At 51.1% G+C, this 19,153-nt stretch overlaps 1 protein-coding gene across 2 annotated transcripts; it reads right to left on the bottom strand.

Moving 5' to 3' along the window:
• Window positions 1-2,431: 2,431 nt before the first annotated feature.
• Window positions 2,432-18,851, bottom strand: ART5 (ADP-ribosyltransferase 5). 2 transcript variants are annotated; one of them, XM_038739893.1, is made up of 5 exons: window positions 18,674-18,851; window positions 9,962-10,054; window positions 8,750-9,482; window positions 7,116-7,148; window positions 2,432-2,691 (listed from the first exon to the last, which is right to left on the bottom strand). In XM_038739893.1, exons 2-5 carry the CDS (start codon window positions 10,022-10,024, stop codon window positions 2,582-2,584), a joined length of 939 nt encoding a protein of 312 aa, XP_038595821.1. In that variant the 5' UTR covers window positions 10,025-10,054; window positions 18,674-18,851; the 3' UTR covers window positions 2,432-2,581. The 2 variants fall into 2 exon arrangements, with proteins under 2 accessions (XP_038595821.1, XP_038595830.1); XM_038739902.1 differs by lacking the exon at window positions 18,674-18,851 and adding an exon at window positions 12,062-12,193.
• Between the last annotated feature and the right edge of the window lie 302 nt (window positions 18,852-19,153).

Below are 19,153 nucleotides of genomic sequence, written 5' to 3'. Positions count from 1 at the left end.
GTTGACCTTCAAACCCACTGTCTCGAGCTCCTCCAGCTCCAGAATCCATCTCCCATCATCACCGAGGTGGAAGGTAGTTCTTGGGGGGAACCAAGTCAGTTGACATCCACCTGGGAGGGCTTTGTGGAGGAGGAGGATTTCTCATCTTTGAAGGACAGTGTTGGGATAAAAGGGTTAATCAAAGATTTAGGAACACCTGGGAGAGAAGCGGGGTGGAGATGACAGCACTAGACTGGTGAGGTGCCCCTGAGGAGACCCCAGGGGCTGAAAGCACCCCAGATTCTCAGACCTACTTAACCCACAGCCCCCAGAACTGGGCTGACCAACCAAGTCTGCTAGCCAGACTTCGGGAGGAAACTCCAGGGTAAGAATTTGGTTTGCTTGGATCCATATGGGCCCTGAAACTGAGCTCAGCTGGCAGACTCGGAGGTCGAGAAAGACCGCCGCTAACCAGGTCAGAGTCAATGGCTAACCAGGTCAGAGCTGCTGGCTATTCAGGGTGGAGTCTCTGGCTAACCAGGAGAAAGCCACTGGCTAATCAGGAGAAAGCCACTGGCTAATCAGGCCAGAGCCACTGGCTAATCAGGGTGGAGCATTGCTAAGAAGAAAGGGGTGATTTCTGGTTCTAGGTGGATTAAGCAGTGTGGCCTAGTGGAGTGAGTGCAAGCCTGGGAATCAGAGAACCTGGATTCTAATCCCAACTCCACCAGCTGGGTCATCATGGGCAAGTCACTTCACTCCTCCGTGCCTCATCTTCCTCATCTGTAAAATGGGGATTAAATCCTACTCCCTTGGACGTAGGCTGTGAGTCCCATGTGGGACAGAGTTCCAGGTCACAGGGACGATATGAACAAGGGGTCAGTTTTGAGACAGACAAAATGGAGGTACAGTGAGTAGGTTTGCTTAGAGGAGCAAAGTGTACAGATTGGGTTGTAGTTGGAGATCAATGTGATGGAGAGCTGATTGAGTGTCTTCCTCCACAAGATTTCCAATATCTGTCTTGTACCTACCTCAGAACAGTACTTGGCGCACAGTATGTGTTTAACAAATACCATAATTAATTAATTACTATTAGGCTCTTTGACGAGGTTTTCACTCCTTCCTCCCAAGGCTCCGGTCCCTGATTTCTCTCCTATTCCAAGGTCTGCCCTCTCCTGACTCTAAGACTCTCTTCCGGAGTGACCCATCAGAACCGCAAACAGTATGTCCAACTCCAAACTCCTCCTCATCCCTCATAAACCCACCCACCAGTCTGAATTTCTCATTTTTTTTCTTAATGGTATTTGTTAAGCACTTATCATGTGCCAGGCAGTGCGCCAAGCACCAGGATAGACACAAGATAATCAGGTTGGACACAATCCATGTCCCACATGGTGCTCACAAGTCTCAATCCCCATTTTATAGATGAGGTAACTGAGGTTCAGAGAAGCAAAGTGACTTGCCCAAGGTCACCTAGCAGACAAATGGCAGAGCCGGGATTAGAACCCATATCCTTCTAACTTACAGGCTGGTGCTCTTTCAACTAAACCTTGCTTGTTCTCCCATCACTCTCCTCAGCTCTAGTTTCATCCCTGGTTCAGGAGTCTACAACCTTGGAGCCCTCTTTGGGGCCAGGGTAGTTGGGAGGAGGAGAATACTAGGGTGCGGAGGGTTTGGATCCATGCATGGCCCGATTGTCAGTGGGCCTGGAAGTCAGAAGGTCATGGGTTCTAATCCCAGTTCCATCACTTGCTGCTGTGTGACCTTGGGAAAGTCATTTCACTTCTCTGTGCCTCAGCTGCCTCATCTGTAAAATGGGGATTGAGACTGCGATCCCTGCATGGGACAGGGACTGAGTCCAACCTGATTTGCTTGTATCTACCCCAGCACTTAGTACAGTGCCTGGCACATAGTAAGCACTTACCACATACCATAAGTATTATTATCCAGTATCACTAGAGAGAAAGGTAAGGAGGTGGGGAAGGGAGCTAAGGAGAGTCTCTTCCAGCCCCCTCCACCCACTACCTTGCTGGTTTCAGATTGTCGGGGGATGGAGAAAGGTTTCCACTCCCCAACTTTCTTGCCCCCCTGGAGTTCCCCTTACCCCCCCCCCCCCACCACTCCCCCAGTGGGACCCCAGAATGCTCTGAGGTCCTAAACCTGAGTACTTTCCTCCTTGGATCTGGAAGAGGTAGCCGATGGTGGTTCTGGCCCGACATGGGGAGGGATCTGGGAACCCAAGATTCCAGGCTCCCAGCCCTCATTCCTGCTCCCATCCTAGGCATGGACTCTCTGACCTTTCCTCCTACAACCCCTCTCCCCACATCTTCCCCACCCCTAACCCCTCCATAGCAGTTGGTAGCCATTTTTGAAAAAAACTCTTTTTACTGTATTGTCCCCAGGGGCCTGGGCCTACCCCACAGGGGCAGGGACACCTGGGGGAGGAGAGCAAAGAATTCCCACCACTGGGCTTCAGCTGGGCCCCATCCTTCTCCGCCAGCCTCTGCTCCCGCTCTGGCCACACCTCCAGGACCCCCGGGGGAGGGGGAAAAGAGAGCCCTGGAGTCCACCCCTCCCCAACTGCAGCCGTTCCCATCCCGAGTCAGACTTCCTGGCCAAAGTCTGTGAGCTGGAGACCCCCAGGGGGTAGGAGCAGGGTCCTCATGGGCAGCAGAATTCCAGGATCCTGGGCCAGCTGGTTGCCCTCGCCACCTGTCAGAGGAGGGAATGAGAGGACAGAAAGCTTAAATTTTTTCCCTCTCTCTCATGTGTGTGTGTGTGAGCTTCTCCAGGGCAGGGACTGAGTCTCCTCTCGTTCCTTGTCCTTTCCCCTGCACTCAGCACCATAAGCCTGTGCCTGCCCCATCAGTGGGCACAGGCATAGAGAAGGGGGAGCCATAGGCAAAGGAAAGGGGGAGGCGTTGGCTTCCTTTTAGCTTCGCAATGCCACTTCTGACCATTCCACTCCCCCACAATCCCTCCCTTCCCTTTCCTTTGAAGCCCACATTATCCACTTCTACCACCCAGTCCAGTTACTAGTCATGGTCACCTACTGCCCCCCAGGGCCCACCTCCAACTTTATGAACCATTTCGATCCCTTTCTCACATTTCTAGACTGTGAGCCCACTGTTGGGTAGGGACCGTCTCTATATGTTGCCAACTTGTACTTCCCAAGCGCTTAGTACAGTGCTCTGCACAGAGTAAGTGCTCAATAAGTACAATTGAATGAATGAATGAATGAATGTCTTCTCTCGTTCTCCATCCCTGCATTGATCCTCGGGGACTTCCTGACGACCCTCCCTTTGCCCGCTTTCTATCATTCCTCAACTCCACTGATCTCCTGCTCCACCCCACCTGCTCATAAACTTGGACACACACTCCATCTTATCATCTCTAGTCACTTTACAATCTTTGCCGTAACCAATTCTGAAATCCCTCTGTCCGACCACAACCTCCTCACCTGCCCTCTCTCATTCATTCATTCATTCAATCGTATTTATTGAGCGCTTACTGTGTGCAGAGCACTGTACTAAGTGCTTGGGAAGTACAAGTTGGTCCCTACCCAACAACAGGCTCACAGTCTAGAAGGGAGAGACAGACAACAAGCCCACAACCTTGGTGTCATCCTCGACTCTGCTCCCTCGTTCACCCCTCACATCCAATCCTTCACCAAAAACTGCCACTCTCACCTCTGCAACATCGCCAAGATCCGCCCTTTCCTCTCCACCCAAACCGCTACCCTGCTCGTTCAATCTCTCATCCTATCCGGACTGGATTACTGCATCAGCCTCCTCTCTGACCTCTCATCCTCCTGTCTCTCCCCACTTCAATCTATACTTCACGCTGCTGCCCGGATCATCTTTGTGCAGAAACGCTCTGGGCATGTTACTCCCCTCCTCAAAAATCTCCAGTGGCTACCAGTCAACCTACACATCAGGCAAAAACTCCTCACTCTCAGCTTCAAGGCTGTCCATCACCTCACCCGCTCCTACCTCACCTCCCTTCATTCCTTCTCCAGCCCAGCCCGCACCCTCCGCTCCACTGCTGCTAACCTCCTCACTGTGCCGCGTTCTCACCTGTCCCGCCATCGACCCCCTGCCCACGTCCTCCCCCTGGCCTGGAATGCCCTCCCTCCACACATCCGCCAATCCTCCCTTCAAAGCCCTACTGAGAGCTCACCTCCTCCAGGAGGCCTTCCCAGACTGAGCCCCCTCCTTCCTCACCCCCTCCTCCCCCTCCCCATCCCCCCACCCTACCTCCTTCCCCTCCCCACAGCACCTGTATATATGTTTGTACATATTTATTACTCTATTTATTTTACTTATACATATGAGCCCTTTTAGACTGTGAGCCCACTATTGGGTAGGGACTGTCTCTATATGTTGCCAATTTGTACTTCCCAAGTGCTTAGTACAGTGCTCTGCACACAGTAAGCGCTCAATAAATATGATTGATGATGATTTACTATTCTATTTATTTTATTTTGTTAATATGTTTTGTTTTGTTGTCTGTCTCCCCCTTCTAGAGTGTGAGCCCACTGTTGGGTAGGGACTGTCTCTATATGTTGCCAACTTGTACTTCCCAAGCGCTTAGTACAGTGCTCTGCACACAGTAAGGGCTCAATAAATACGAATGAATGAATGAATGAATGAATGAATGAATGAATGAACAACAAAACAAAACAAGAGAACAAAACTCTCCAATACATCTCCTCCAAGCAAAGCTGTCCTGTTCCCCCAAAGAAACCCCATCCAGTTTTCTTGTCATCATGACCCATTTAGTCTCATACCCAAATGACCTTCCCTAGACGAGCAAAATGATGTTCTCAGTACCACCCTCTCCACTGAACTCAAGTCACTGACTCTCCTATCCCTTCATCAGTCTTGTACCATTAACCCTCAGCCCTGGATCACCTCCACAGTCCACTTCCTTCACTCGTGTGCACAAGACACCAAGTGCTGCTGACAGAAATCCAGATATCAGGCTGACCTCATCCACTTAAAGTTAATCCTTAACTTAATCCTTAGCTCTGTCCTCTGCCCAGCAATATTCTCTTTTCAAACTTCTTGACTCCCATGCCCATTTCCCTTGCCAGTTTTTTTCAGGTGTTTAACTCCCTCCTCAAAACCCTTGTCTTCCTGCTTCAGCCATCTTGTGGCCATATACTTTATTGAGAAAATTGAAACCATCAGGCATGATCTCCCTAAAATCTCCCCTGCTCCTCTCCAGTCCCTCCATCCTTTCATCCCCGTCTTCAACTCTCCCAGCTTTCCCAACGGTAAATCAAGAAAAAATCCCCCCCACTCCAAATCCACCCTCTCCATCTGCTCCTTCAACCCCATCCCTTCGTACCTTATCAAAATGCTTTCCCCCTCCCTTCTTCTCTCCCTGACTACGATCTTCAACTGTTCACCCTCCAAAGACTTCTTCCACACTGCTTTCATACATGCTTATGTGTCATCCTAAAAAAAAAACAACCCTCCCTTGACCCCATGGCTTCCTCCAGTTATCACCTGGTCTCCCTCCTACCATTCCTCTCCAAACTCTCTTGAGTCTCCACCCACTGTCTCAAGTTTCTCTCCGATTTCTCAAGTTCCTCTCCTTCGAGTCTCTCCTTGACCCCCTTCAATCTTGCCTCCACTCCTTTCATTCCACAGAAACTGCCCTCTCAAAGGTCAGCAATGATTTTCCTGCCAAATCCAGTGGCTCCATCTTAATCCTCCTCAACCTCCCAGCTGCCTTCAAAACTGTCATCCTCCCCCTTCTCCTGGAAACATTATCCAACCTCGGCTTCACTGACACTGTTCTCTTCTGATTCTCCACCTACCTCTCTACCCATTCATCCTCAGTCTCTTTCATGGACTCCTCCTCTGCCTCCCACCCTGTAATTGTGGGGGGTCCCTCAAGGGTCAGTTCTGGGTCCCCTTCAATTTTCTTTCCACACCCACTCCCTTGGAGAACTCATTTGATCCTGTGACTTCAACTACCATCCCTATGCAAATGATTCCCAAATCTGCATCTTCAGCCCTGATCTCTCTCCTTCCCTGCAGACTCATATTCCTCCTGCCTTCAGAACATCTCTACTTGGATGTCCTGCCGACACCTCAAACTTAACATGTCCAAAATGGAACTCCTCATCTTCCCACCCAAACCCTGTCCTCCCTCTCACTTGCCCATCACTGTAGACAGCACCACCATCCTTGTACTTCCCAAGTGCTTAGTACAGTGCTCTGCACACAGGAAGCGCTCAATAAATATGATTGAATGAATGAATCCTTCCTGTCTCACCCAGCCCATAACCTTGGTATTATCCTCAACTCATCTCTCTCATTCAACCCATATATTCAATCTGTCATCAAATCCCGACTCTTCAACCTTCACGATGTCACTGAAATCCACCCTTTCCTTTCCATCCATACTCCTACCAAGTTAATCCAATCACTTATTCAATCCTGCCTGGACTGCTGCCTCAGCCTCTTTGCTGACCTCCCTGCTTCCTGTCTCTCCCCATTTCAGTCCATACTTCACTCTGATGCCCAGATCATTTTTCTACAAAACCTTTCAGTCCTTGTTTCTCTACTCCTCAAGAACCTCCCATGGTTGCGGATCCACCTCCAAATCAAAAAGAAACTCCTTGCCATTGGCTTTAAAGCACTCAATCCTCTTGCCCCCTCCTACCTTACCTTCCTGATTTCCCAGCTCGCACACTTCACTCCTCTAATGCGAACCAACTCATTGTTCCTCGACTTCGTCTATCTCGTTGCTGATCCCTCACCCATATCCTGCCTCTGGCCTGGGATGCCCTCCCTAAAGCACATCTCCAAGAGGCAGTCCCTGACTAAGCCCTTGTTTTCTCTTCCTCCCATTCCCTTCTGCATCACCCTTGCACGTGGATTTACACCCTTTACTCACTCCTCCCTCAGCTCTACAGCACTTATGTACACAGCCATAATTTATTTAATTATATTAATGGCAGTCTCCCCCTCTAGACTGTTAGCTTTCTGTGGGCAGGGACTGTGTCTACCAACTTTGTTATATCGTACTCTCCCAAGTGCTTAGTACGTGCTCTGCACAGAGTGAGCCTTCAATAAATATGATCGATTGATGGATCGGTCAGCTGGCAGAGGGATTCTTACCTGACGTGAAAACACAGTCCTGCTGCTTCTCTCCTGAAACAGAAGCAGAAACAATGTGACTCAGGCTGTGAACCCTTGGGTCCCTACCCTGGCCCCCCAGGACTCCCAGCCCCACGACCACTGTTGGGCCACAACCTCCCTGGTTTCAGCAGAGAGGGATGTTGAGGCTCCTGGGTCTGTTGGGGGCTCCTCACCTATTCTAGGCCTCAGTCTTCCCCATCTTACAGTTGGGGAAGACTGAGCCCTCCATGAGTCCCCAGTTTACCCTTCCTCTCCTGCACCAAATGCTTGAGAAGCAGCGAGGCTCAGTGGAAAGAGCACGGGCTTTGGAGTCAGAAGTCATGGGTTCAAATCCCGGCTCCACCAATTGTCAGCTGTGTGACTTTGGGCAAGTCACTTAACTTCTCTGTGCCTCAGTTACCTCATCTGTAAAATGAGGATTAAGACTATGAGCCCCCTGTGGGACAACCTGATCACCTTGTAACCTCCCCAGCACTTAGAACAGTGCTTTGCACATAATAAGTGCTTAATAAATGCCATTATTATTATTATTATTATTCAACCTGTCAGCACTGCCAGCTCTCACTCCTTCCCATCCCCTTTCCACTCCGACTGCCTGTAACTATGCCTCTGCCATCCCGCAATCCTCTGCCAAACACAGCTCTCCTCCAGGAAGCCTGGCCAGATTAACCCTGCCCAAATCTACTCTCTCCAGCTACTCCAATACCCCCACTCTCCCTCCCCCACTTCTTATAGACTGCTGTACCAGCAGAACAAAAGTTCCAGTGGGTCAGAGGTGCCAGAGCTATGAACAAGCAGGTTCAAAGGTGCCAGGGCTATAAACCAGCAGGTCAGGGATGCCAGGGTTATGAACCAGAAGCAGCAGGGCCTAGTGGAAAGAGCATCACCCTGGGAGTCAGAAGACCCGTGTTCTAATCCCAGCTCCACCACTTGTCTACTTTGTGACCTTGGGCAAGTCATTTCACTTCTCTGTGCCTCAGTTTCCTCAACCATAAAATGGGGTTTAAATCGGTGAGCTCCATATAATAATAATAATAATAATGGCATTTATTAAGTGCTTACTATGTGCAAAGCACTGTTCTAAGCGCAGGGGAGGTTACAAGGTGATCAGATTGTCCCACGTGGGGCTCACAGTCTTAATCCCCATTTGACAGATGAGAGAACTGAGGCCCAGAGAAGTGAAGTGACTTGCCCCAAGTCACACAGCTGACTATTGGCGGAGCTGGGATTTGAACCCATGATCTCTGACTCCAAAGCCCACGCTCTTTCCACTGAACCAAGCTGCTTCTCTGGGACATGGACTGTTTCCAACCTGATTACCTTGTATCTACCCCAAATTTAGTACAGTGCTTAACAGACAAAGTGCTTAAGAAATTCCATAAGAAAAAAACCCAAAAGGGAAAGTTGGAGGTGCTGGAGTTATGAACAAGCGGGACCAGAGGTTCCAGGGCTATCAACCAGTGGGTCAAAGATACCAGAGCTATGAACCAGCAGGTCCAGAGGGGTTGCAGCTCTGAACTCCAGGTATTTTCCCCCCCCCTCCCTCCTGTGGACAGCCCCGACTCCTCTTCCCTTCAGCACCCCCATCTCCCCCGCAGCCTTGCCCAGCTCACCCCCCAGGTAGGCACAGTTGAAGTGACTGCAGGTCTGTCCGGTGCTCCTCAGGGTCATCAGGCTGCGCTCCCCATTCCGGGAGAAGTTGGCAACACGGAAGACCTCATGGGCCGGGATCAGCACCTCGCGCTCCCATGGGGCGGCCGACAACGGCCCCAGCGGGGCCCCGAAGCAGGTCCCGAGGTAGAAGAAGGTGTCCGTCCCGAATCCCCGGGCCACCTCCTCGGCCTCGGTGCTGGAGGCGAACTGGCCGAAGCGGACGGAGGCCCCCAGCCCCAGGGGCTCGAAGCGCAGGCCGCCCACGCCCCGGAACACGGCGCGCCCGGGGCTGACTGGGCAGCCCGCGCCAGCCCCGAGCAGCTGCAGTGCCCGTGTCAAGTAGAAGTGCAAGGCCTTGAAGGGGAAGCGGGCCAGGTAGTGCTTTCGTGAGCTGCCGCCGGTCCGCACGGCGGCATTCAGCTCCCGGTACAGGGCCGTGGAGGCGTTTGTGTAGACCAGGACTGCCACTCCGTGGGCATCCCGGAAGCCCGGGGGTAGGGACAGTGCTGCCTTCCGGGCGGCCCAGGCTGTGGCTGCGGCCTCCCAGGACTCCCTCAGGACAGAGTGGCGGGCCGACTCCTCCTGAAGCAGCCGGGGGGCCACATCCGCCTCCATTTCCCCCACGCAGCCCACATAGGCATCGTCAAAGGCGCCGGGCGCCAGGCCCAGGGACACCGTCTGGAGGGCTTGGGCCTGCGAGGGAAGTGGGGAGATGAGGGGTTGGCAGGGCCGGGGCTGGGACCAGGGTGGCCGGGGGCAGGGGGCAGGCTCAGGGCCCATCCCTGGGGAGTAAGTGATGGAGGGGGACAGAGTAGGGGCAGCAGGGAAAAGAGGCACCACCTCCCCAGGGAGAGACGGGCTGGGGAGCTAAGAGTCAGGCAGGGAGGGGAGGAGGATGGGGGAAAGGAGGGAAGGGAGGGAAATCAATCAAACAATCAATCAATCATATTTATTGATCATATACTATATGCAGGGTACTGTACTAAGTGCTTGGGTAGTACACAGTACAACACAGCAGAATGATCAGACACGCTCCCTGAGCACAATGAGCGCACAGTCTCGAGTATGAGCTTACAGTCATGTAGAGGGACTTCCAGCTTCCAGCCTAGAGGGAAGGGGGAAAAGAAGGGAGGGAGGGAAAGGAGAAACAGGAGCCAGAGGGAGCAGGTTACCTGCAGGAGCAGCAGCGCCGAGAGACAAAGGGAACTCTGGGCCATCAGCAGGGCCCCCCACATCCTGTACCGGCCTGGTCTGAAAGAGGGACCCTGTGGGGAATGGGCGGGGACTCCATCAGGGAGGAAATGGCAGGCTCCCCGGCCACAGGATTGAGCCTCTGGGGATCGATTGACTAATCAATCATATTTATTGAGTGCTGATTGTATGTGGAGCACCATACACTCTTGGGAGAGTAGCAGAGTTGATAGACACATTCCCTGCCCATAAGAAGGGAACAGTCCATAAGAAGGGAAGGGGAATGACAGGTTTGGGACTGGGAATCACAGGGGATGGTGGCCAGTAGTGACTCCTGGGATCAGTCCCTGAGACTCTCCAAAGTGATGGGGACAGAGCAAGACCTGGGGCTGGGGTTTCCGGGAGCCAAAGGACCCAGGGGACCAACAGGGGATCGACAGGGGACTGAAGAGGGGACCAGTCCACTCTGAAGATCCAGAGGCCCGCCCCTCAAAGCGGCAGCTGCAGTCACACCATGAGACGGCGGCACTTGGACTTTGGCCCAACTGGACCATCACACCCCCAAACTGTCCCGCCCTCCACTGCCTCCCTCGGATACCCACCCTCAGACGGTCCACGGCCCGATGGTCCACAGGCCACCAAACACAGGCAGAGTGCAAGAGGATCTCAGAGTGTCCTCATCGCCCAGAGGCTGCCTGAGTGGTCATCCGGTCCAGCCCCCTGCCTTCTCCATCTTGGGTTGAAAGGGATGTTCTTCCCTTCAAGAACCTCAGTGAGTGACTGAGGAATCCCCGTCCCCTTTCCTGGGATTTACTCCCCACGACTCTGCCCACTCACTCGTTTGGACACTTGGCCACCCCCCCACCCCCCCCCCGCCCTCAATTCCTCCCCACAGAGGGTGTGTCGGATTGGGGTTTGTCCAGTTGAAAAGACTGGGGAGGGAAGCAGGGGTGCCTGGATGGGAGACGGGAAGGTCGAGGGGGATTGAACATGTCGCTCCGACTGAGGGGCCGGAGGAGAGAGGTTGCTGACTGACTGGCTTCTCTGTCCATTGAGAACATTCCAAGAGGAAAGAGGAATAAACTGCAGCAGGAGACACTGCCGTTGGTTCTGAGAGAGAACAGGGGAGTTGGGGAGATCAGATTCTAAATGGAACAAAACCTTGCAGGGCAGAGCAGACCCCAGCAGTCCTGGGGTAGGGCAATTCTTCCTGTTGGGAGGCAGGGGCTGGACCAAGTGACCTCTTCTTTCAGCATTCTGGACCATGTATATTGCACCTTTGGGCCCAGAGCCCTCTCTGTGCTCTTTGGGGATGGCCTCGAATCCCCCACACTACTGTCCCCCAGGTCCCCCCACAGGGGTCGGGGATGGGGAGAGGGGCAGCCTGCATCTCTTTGGGCGGGGGTACCCAGGGACAGACGGAGGCAGGCAGGACCCCTTTTCCCTGCCCCCCGATTGAAGCCGGGGGAGTAAACAGGCCGTGTCTAACTTTAGCCCCCGAAAGAGGTGGGAACTGGGAACCTGATCCTTGTGTCTAGGGAGGGTGAGGAGGGAGCAAGTTGCTTTGCCGGGGCTGACAGAGAAGAGGCCCCGCTCTCCCCTTCGCCCACAGTTCGATGTACCAGGTTTCCCTGGGGCCGGAAGAACAACAACAACGATAACAACAACAATAATAATAACAGTATTTGCTACGATTGCTATGTAACCAACACTGGGCTAAGTGCAGGGATAGATGACGTGGACTTCCTTTCTCCCCTCAAAGCACCCATAGTGACCCATTCATCTCTAAACTCTCGGGATCCAATGCCCAGGGCCTCGTGCCCCTTGCCCAGTACCCCACGTTCTGTGCCCAGTGCCCCGTGCCTGATGCCCAGCGGTCAGTTCCCTCTCGATCTTCGTGGCTCCGGTTTAAAATCGTGGAAAGCTTCCTCCAGACACGGAAGACCAGACCTGCTGACCACCTCCCCACCGTCCCCCTCCTTCCGACGGGAGGAGCTCGGCGGCGCTGGGAGTGCGAAGACCGGGTTCTCCACCCCCGCTAGGCCTCGGCCCAGTCCTGTGGCCTTGGGATAGTCACTTACCCTCTGTGGGTCTTGGTTTGCCCGTTTTCTGAACAAGGGGGGACTAGTCCCGGCGACTCAGGGACGATGCCAGGATGAGAGAAGATCTCGGAAGAAGAGGAGTCACTTTGGACATCAAAGTTCTAGGCAAACTCGAAGGGTCCCATCACCCTCGGGGGCTCCCAGGCTCCGTCCTAGACGTCTTAGACAGTTCCTTCACTCGCACGATTTCGTTCCTAAACTATCTCTAAACCCACCCCCTCCCTGCCCCATTTATCTCGTCTTAATTTCAATAGATAGACACCTCCCCCTCCCTCCCTCCCTCCTTCTCCCTGCCCCTTCCCTGTCCCTCCTCCCTTTCCCTCCCCCTTCTCGCTTCCCTCTTTCTCCTCCCCACTTCCCCTGTTGCTTCCCTCTCCCTCTCCCTTTCCCTCCTCCTCCTACATCTCTTCCCTCCCCCCCTCCTTCCCCTTCTCTCCCCTCTCCACTCTTCCCTCTCCCTCCTCCTCCCCTGTTGCTCCTGGACCTTCTAACAGTGAAGGATCCTGAGACCCTTATTTTTTTCATGTTACTTATTAAGCACTTACTATGTGCTAAGAGCTGGGGTCTCAAGTTAATGAGTTAATGAGTTAGATTATTTAGATTAGATTAGATTAGATTAGTTAGACATCTAACTCAAGTTAGATTAGATTAGATTAGATTAGATTAGTTAGACATCTAACTCAAGTTAATGAGTTAGATGTAGTCACCTGTCCCACATGGGGCTCACAATCCCAGTCCAGGGATCAGGGCAGGAGGATCCAGGATGGAGTGAGTCATCCTGAATTTTCTGTCCCCCTTGCTTCTCTCACCCAGAGTCACTCCCACCCTTGCAGAATTGGGAATTTGTTGCCTTTAATATCATCATCATCATCATTACCATCATCTCTGATGTTTATTATCTATAAAAATAATAAGCAAGGTATTTGTCGAGCGCTTACTAGGTGGTACTTGTTAAGTGTTTACTACGTGCTGGGTACTGTACTAAGCTCTGGGGTAGACACAAGGTAATCAGGTCCCACATGGGGCTCACAGTTTAAGTAAGAGGGAGAACAGATATTGGATCCCCGGTTTGCAGATGAGGGAATGGAGGCCCCGAGAAGTTAAATGACTTGCCCAAAGCCACGCAGCAGGTATATAATAATTACGGCATTTGTTAAGCGCTTACTATGTGACAGGCACTGTACTAAGCGCTGAGGTGGATACAAGCAAATTGGATTGGACACAGTCCCTGTCCCACGTGGGGCTCACAGTCTCAATCCCCAGATGAGGCAACTGAGGCCCAGAGAAGCAGAGTGAGTTTCCCAAGTCCCCACAGCAGACAAGTGATGGAGCCAGGATTAGAACTCATGACCTTCTGACTCCCGGGCCTGTGCTCGATTCCACTATGCCATGCTGTTTCCCCCTGGGAGGGCCACTTCCCAGATTGACATCTCCATCAGCCCTTCTCCAGGACACCTCCACTTGGCCCCTCAAGCCGCTCCCCTAAACCCACCTGTCCTCAACTTTCACATCTTCTGGTAACAAAGTGGTGTGGCCTAATAATAATAATAATGATGATGATGGCATTTATTAAGCACTTACTATGTGCAATGCACTGTTCTAAGCGCTGGGGAGGTTACAAGGTGATCAGGTTGTCCCACGGGGGGCTCACAGTCTTCATCCCCATTTTACAGATGAGGGAACTGAGGCGCAGAGAAGTTAAGTGACTTGCCCAAAGTCACCCAGCTGACAATTGGCAGAGCTGGGATGGGAAAAGCAGGGGCCTGGAATTCAGAGGACCTGGGTTATAATTCCAGCTCCCCTACTTGTCTGTTGTGTGACCTTGGACAAGTCATTTCTCTTCTCCGTGCCTCAATTACCTCATCTGTAAAATTGGGATTAAGACTGTGAGCCCCACATGAGACATTGGCTCTGTCCAACCTGATTACCTTGTATCTAGTCTAGCATTTAGTACAGTGCTTGGCACATAGTTAGTGCTTAACAAATACTATTATTATTATATATAATGATAATTATTATGATATATTTATATAATAGTGCTTAACAAATACTATGATTATTATATAATAATAAACATTGTTATTATATATAATAATCATAGTATTTGTTAAGCACTAACTATGTGCCAAGCACTGTTATAAGCACTGGGTTAATCAGGTTGGACACAGTCCCTGTCCCACATAGGGCTCACAGTCTCAAACCCCAGTTTACAGATGAGGGAGCTGAGGCAAAAAGAAGTGAAGTGATTTGCCCAAGGTCACACAGCAGACAAGTGGCAGAGCCGGGATTAGAACCCATGACCTCTGACTCCCAAGCCCGGGCTCTTGCCACTAGGCCATGATGCTTCACACTTAATAATAATAATGATGGTATTTGTTAAGCGCTTACTATGTGCAGAGCACTGTTCTAAGTGCTGGGGTAGATACAAGGTTAAAAGGTTGTCCCTTGTGGGGCTCACAGTCTTCATCCCCATTTTCCAGATGAGGGAACTGAGGCCCAGAGAAGTTAAGTGACTTGCCCAAAGTCACGCAGCTGACAAGTGGCAGAGCCAGCATTCAAACCCGTGACCTCTGACTCCCAAGCCCGGGCTCTACAAATACCATTAAAAAAAACCACATACAAAGAACCATCATCAGCTTTCCTGTACCAGACATCCACAACTTTGGTGTCACCCTGTACTTCAGCACTTGATATTCACCCCAACCCCAAAATTTATGTCCATACCCATTATTTATTTCAACATCTGTCTCTACATCAAGACTGTAAGCTCGTGAAGGACAGACAACATGTCTACCAATTCTGCTGTAGTGGACTCTCCCAAGCACTTAGTCCAGTGCCCCAGTGCATTGAACACGGTAAGGATGCAATAAATACCGTTGATTGAATGATTCATTCAGAGAAGCAGCGTGGCTCAGTGGAAAGAGCCCGGGCTTTGGAGTCAGAGGTCATGGGTTCAAATGCCGGCTCCACCACTTATCAGCTGTGTGACTTTGGGTAAGTCACTTAACTTCTCTGTGCCTCATTTACCTCAACTGTAAAATGGGGATTAAGATTGTGAGCCCCACATGGGACAACCTGATCATCTTGTAACCTCCCCAGTGCTTAGAACAGTGCTTTGCACATAGTAAGCGCTTAATAAATGCCATTATTATTATTATTATTATTAATTGACTCCTTACTGTCTTCCAGTTCTCTCATTCAGTCGCCCGACTGAACCTACCAGCTCTGCCTGCACATTTTCTGGACCTGGCTCTTCCTCTCCATCAGTTTACCCTTTGGACTGACCTCTCATTGTATGACAGCTAGACTCTTGTATCAGTCTCCCTGCTGTCTCCCATTCCAACCAATCCGCAGGCTGCTTCACTTGATACACATCTCTCCACTTCTCAAAATTAATCAATCAATCAATCAATCAATCATATTTATTGAGTGTTTACTGTGTGCAGAGCACTGTACTACCCAACAGTGGGCTCACAGTCTAGAAGGGGGAGAAAAACATCCATTGGTTCACTCACTGTACCTTAATCTCGCTAATCTCCCTGAGGACCCCTTGCCTACGCCTTCTCTCTGGTCTGGAACTCCCTCCCCCTTGATATACAATAATAATAATAATGGCATTTGTTAAGCGCTTACTATGTGCAAAGCACTGTTCTAAGCGCTGGGGGGGATACAAGGTGATCAGGTTGTCCCACGTGGGGCTCACAGTCTTAATCCCCATTTTACAGATGAGGTAACTGAGGCTCAGAGAAGTTATGTGACTTGCCCAAGGTAGCAGAGCAGACACGTGGCAGAGCCGGAATTCGAACCCACGACCTCCAACTCCCAAGCCCGGGCTCTTTCCACTGAGCCACGCTGTGCCACACTACAACGGATCAAGATCCCCCTACTCCTCTCCCTATTCACTTGGATTTGTATCCTTTAAGCACTTGATAATCTTCCCATCCTCACCCCGCCCCAGCACCGATGTACATATCCATAATTAATCTTAATATCTGTCTCCCCGCTCTAGACTGTAAACTCCTGGTGTCAGAGAATGTCTTTAATAATAATAGTAATAATAGTACTTGTTAAGCACTTACTACGCGTCCAGCACAGTTCCAAGTGCAGGGGCAGATACAAGCTAATCAGGTTGGACACAGTCCCTGTCCCACATGGGGCTCACAGTCTCAATCCCCATTTTACAGATGAGAGAACTGAGGCACAGATAAGTTAAGTGACTTACCCAAGGTCACACAGCAGACAAGTGGGGGAGCTGGGATTAGAACCTACCTCCTTCAACTGTAAAATGGAGATTAAGACTGAGAGCCCCACGTGGGACAACCTGATTATCGCGTATCTACCACAGCGCTTAGAACAGTGCTTGCCACACAGTAAGTGCTTAACAAATGCCATCATTATTATTTTATATTTATAATAATAATATTAATAATGATGGCATTTGTTAAGCATTAAGCGATAACAATAATAATAATAATGGCATTTGTTAAGCACTCATATGTGCAAAGCCCTGTTCTAAGCGCTGGGGGGATACAAGGTGATCAGGTTGTCCCAGGTGGGGCTCACAGTCTTAATCCCCATTTTACAGATGAGGTGACTGGCACAGAGAAGTTAAGTGACTTGCCCAAAGTCACACAGCTGACAAGTGGCAGAACTGGGATTAGAACCCATGACCTCTGACTCCCAAGATCATGCTCTTTCCTTTAAGCCATGCTGTGTCCCTAATAAGAGCAAACCCCTGTCCCACCTGGGGCTCTCGGTCTCAATCCCCATTTTACTGCTGAGGTAACTGAGGCACAGAGAAGTGAAATGACTTGCTCAAGGTCACACAGCAGACAAGTGGCAGAGTCAGGATTAGAACCCATGACCGTCTGACTCCCGGGACCGCGCTCTATCCACTAGGCCATGCTGCTTCTCAATGCGGACCTCCTACTCTCCTAAATGCTTAATAGGGTGCTCTGCCCACATTAAGTGCTCAGTAAATAGCAGTGATTGATTGATTGCTTCCTCCTGACTCCCTAGCTGGCTCACTTCACTCCTCTCAATCTTACCTTCCAATTTTACCTTGCTCTCAATTCTCTAACCTCTGAGCCCTAATTTCCCCCATTTAGAATTCCCTTCTCTGACAAATCTGCCAGGCTGCAGCTCTCCCCATCTTTAAAGCTTTTCCAAACTATCGCCTCCTCCAGCAAGCCCTCCTCTCTTGCACACAGTGCTTACATACCTAGCGCTTAAAACTGTGTTTATTAATTATTATTATTATTATTATGGTACTTGTTAAGTGCTTACTATGAGCCGAGCACTGTTCTAAGCACTGGAGTAAATAAAAAGTAGATTGGATGCAGTCCCTGTCCCAAGTGGGGCTCACACTCTTAATCCCCATTTTTACAGAAGAGGTAACTGAGGCCCAGAGAAGTGAAATGACTTGCCCAGGGCCACACAGCACACTTACCTGTCGTTTATTTTAATGTCTGTCTCCCCAGCTAGGCTGTAAATGCCTTGTGGGCAAGGCTCAAATCTGTCAACTCTATTGTGCTCTCCCAAGCCCTTTAAACAGTGCTCTTCGCACAGTAGGTGTTCAGTAAATACCACTGCAGGCTTGCTTGCTTGATTTGTCTTTATTGGGGTCCCTCTATGGGTTTAGCACCAAATCCTAAAAGGAGCCAGGCCAGAGCCAGATCCAGTCCCTGCCCTCAGGGAGCCCTTGAACTGGTAATAATAATTATGGAGTACTTGTTAAGCGCTTATCTTATCTGGGAGAGATGATGGGTTAGACACACAGACACATCCCTGATTGGCCTGGGCTGTTGAGAGTAGATGAGATAATCAGGGATTACAATGAGATAATGTTGAGTGCTTATAATAATAATAATAATAATAATAATGGCATTTATTAAGCGCTTACTACGTGCAAAGCACTGTTCTAAGCGCTGGGGAGGTTACAAGGTGATCAGGTTGTCCCTCGTGCGGCTCACAGTGCTTACTATATGCCAGGCACTGTACTAAGCACTGGGGTAGAAACAAGCAAATTGGGTTTGACACGGTCCCTGTCCCACGTAGGGCTCACAGTCTCAATCCCCCTTTTACAGATGTGGTGACTAAGGCACAGAGAAGTGAAGTGACTTGTCCAAGGTCACACAGCAGACAAGTGGTGGAGCCAAGGATTTAGAAGCCATGACTTCTGACTCCCAACCCCGGGCTCTATCCATTAGGCCATGCTGGAGAAGGAGTAGGACTTCCAGCAGAATTCTGGCAGAATTAGCAGAACGTATCTGTTAATTCAGATGTTCTTTCTCAAATGCTTAATTCAGTGCTCTGCACATAGTGAGTGCCCTATAAATACCGATGATTGATTAACTGATTGATTGAGGACTTGTTCGGTACAGGAGGAGTGCGGGGCAGGGCAGGGGCCGATGGGCAGGACCTGGGTGGCTAGCCCAGCCAGGAAAGTCAGCAGGTCAGCAGGTTCTCATGCCAACCTTGCACTGGGCTTGCCTTCTGGTCCTGGTTCCGGTCTCATCCCTGCTCCCCGCTCCCAAACCACCCCGCTATTTCCCGGCGGTGACTCAGCCTCCAGCGAACGGGACGTCCCACCTTCAGCTGCTTCTCGAGTTTCCTCCTGGCCCGGTCCGGCGGTCACCGTGCTGGGCCGCCCGGCGCTGGCAGACATGCTCCGGCTGGGCTTAGCCGTGCAGGCCCCGGCGCCCAGAAACACTGCGAACTCTGAGTGCGGGCTCGGGAGTACGTGCCTTGTCTCCTCCATCCAACTGTCAGTGTCTAGGGAGCGGAGGCTGTGTCCCCCAGTCATTGCCCCCCAAAAGGCATAGAAACAACTAACCCCACCCCAGTCCCTACTGGGCTTCCTGTCCCTGGTCAGATGACCTATTGCTAGAAAACATCTCCCCTTCCTCCCTCCCTTCTGTTATTCCATCTATAAATAGTGGCTGAAGCTGGGCCTCTGGGGCTGGGGCTGGGGCTCTGCTGGGGGGCTTTTCTACCCAGTGGGAGCCTGGGGTGGTGCTTCTGCCAAGGGCTCCTCTGGACAGCTCAGTGGGGGGCGGATAGCACCTGCTC

Source organism: Tachyglossus aculeatus, chromosome 2, assembly GCF_015852505.1.
Source record: "Tachyglossus aculeatus isolate mTacAcu1 chromosome 2, mTacAcu1.pri, whole genome shotgun sequence".
Classification (NCBI taxonomy): Eukaryota; Metazoa; Chordata; class Mammalia; order Monotremata; family Tachyglossidae; genus Tachyglossus; species Tachyglossus aculeatus.
This window is presented reverse-complemented; position numbering and strand designations above follow the sequence as displayed.

Bases quoted from the DNA above. Each gene is read 5' to 3' on its own strand.
- ART5 (XM_038739893.1), bottom strand. From the start codon at position 10,024: ATGTGGGGGGCCCTGCTGATGGCCCAGAGTTCCCTTTGTCTCTCGGCG. The intron at 9,483-9,961 runs GTAACCTGCTCC...CTTCCCTCGCAG, and splicing joins CGGCGCTGCTGCTCCTGCAG to GCCCAAGCCCTCCAGACGGT. The intron at 2,692-7,115 runs GTAAGAATCCCT...CTCCTCTGACAG, and splicing joins GGACTGTGTTTTCACGTCAG to GTGGCGAGGGCAACCAGCTG.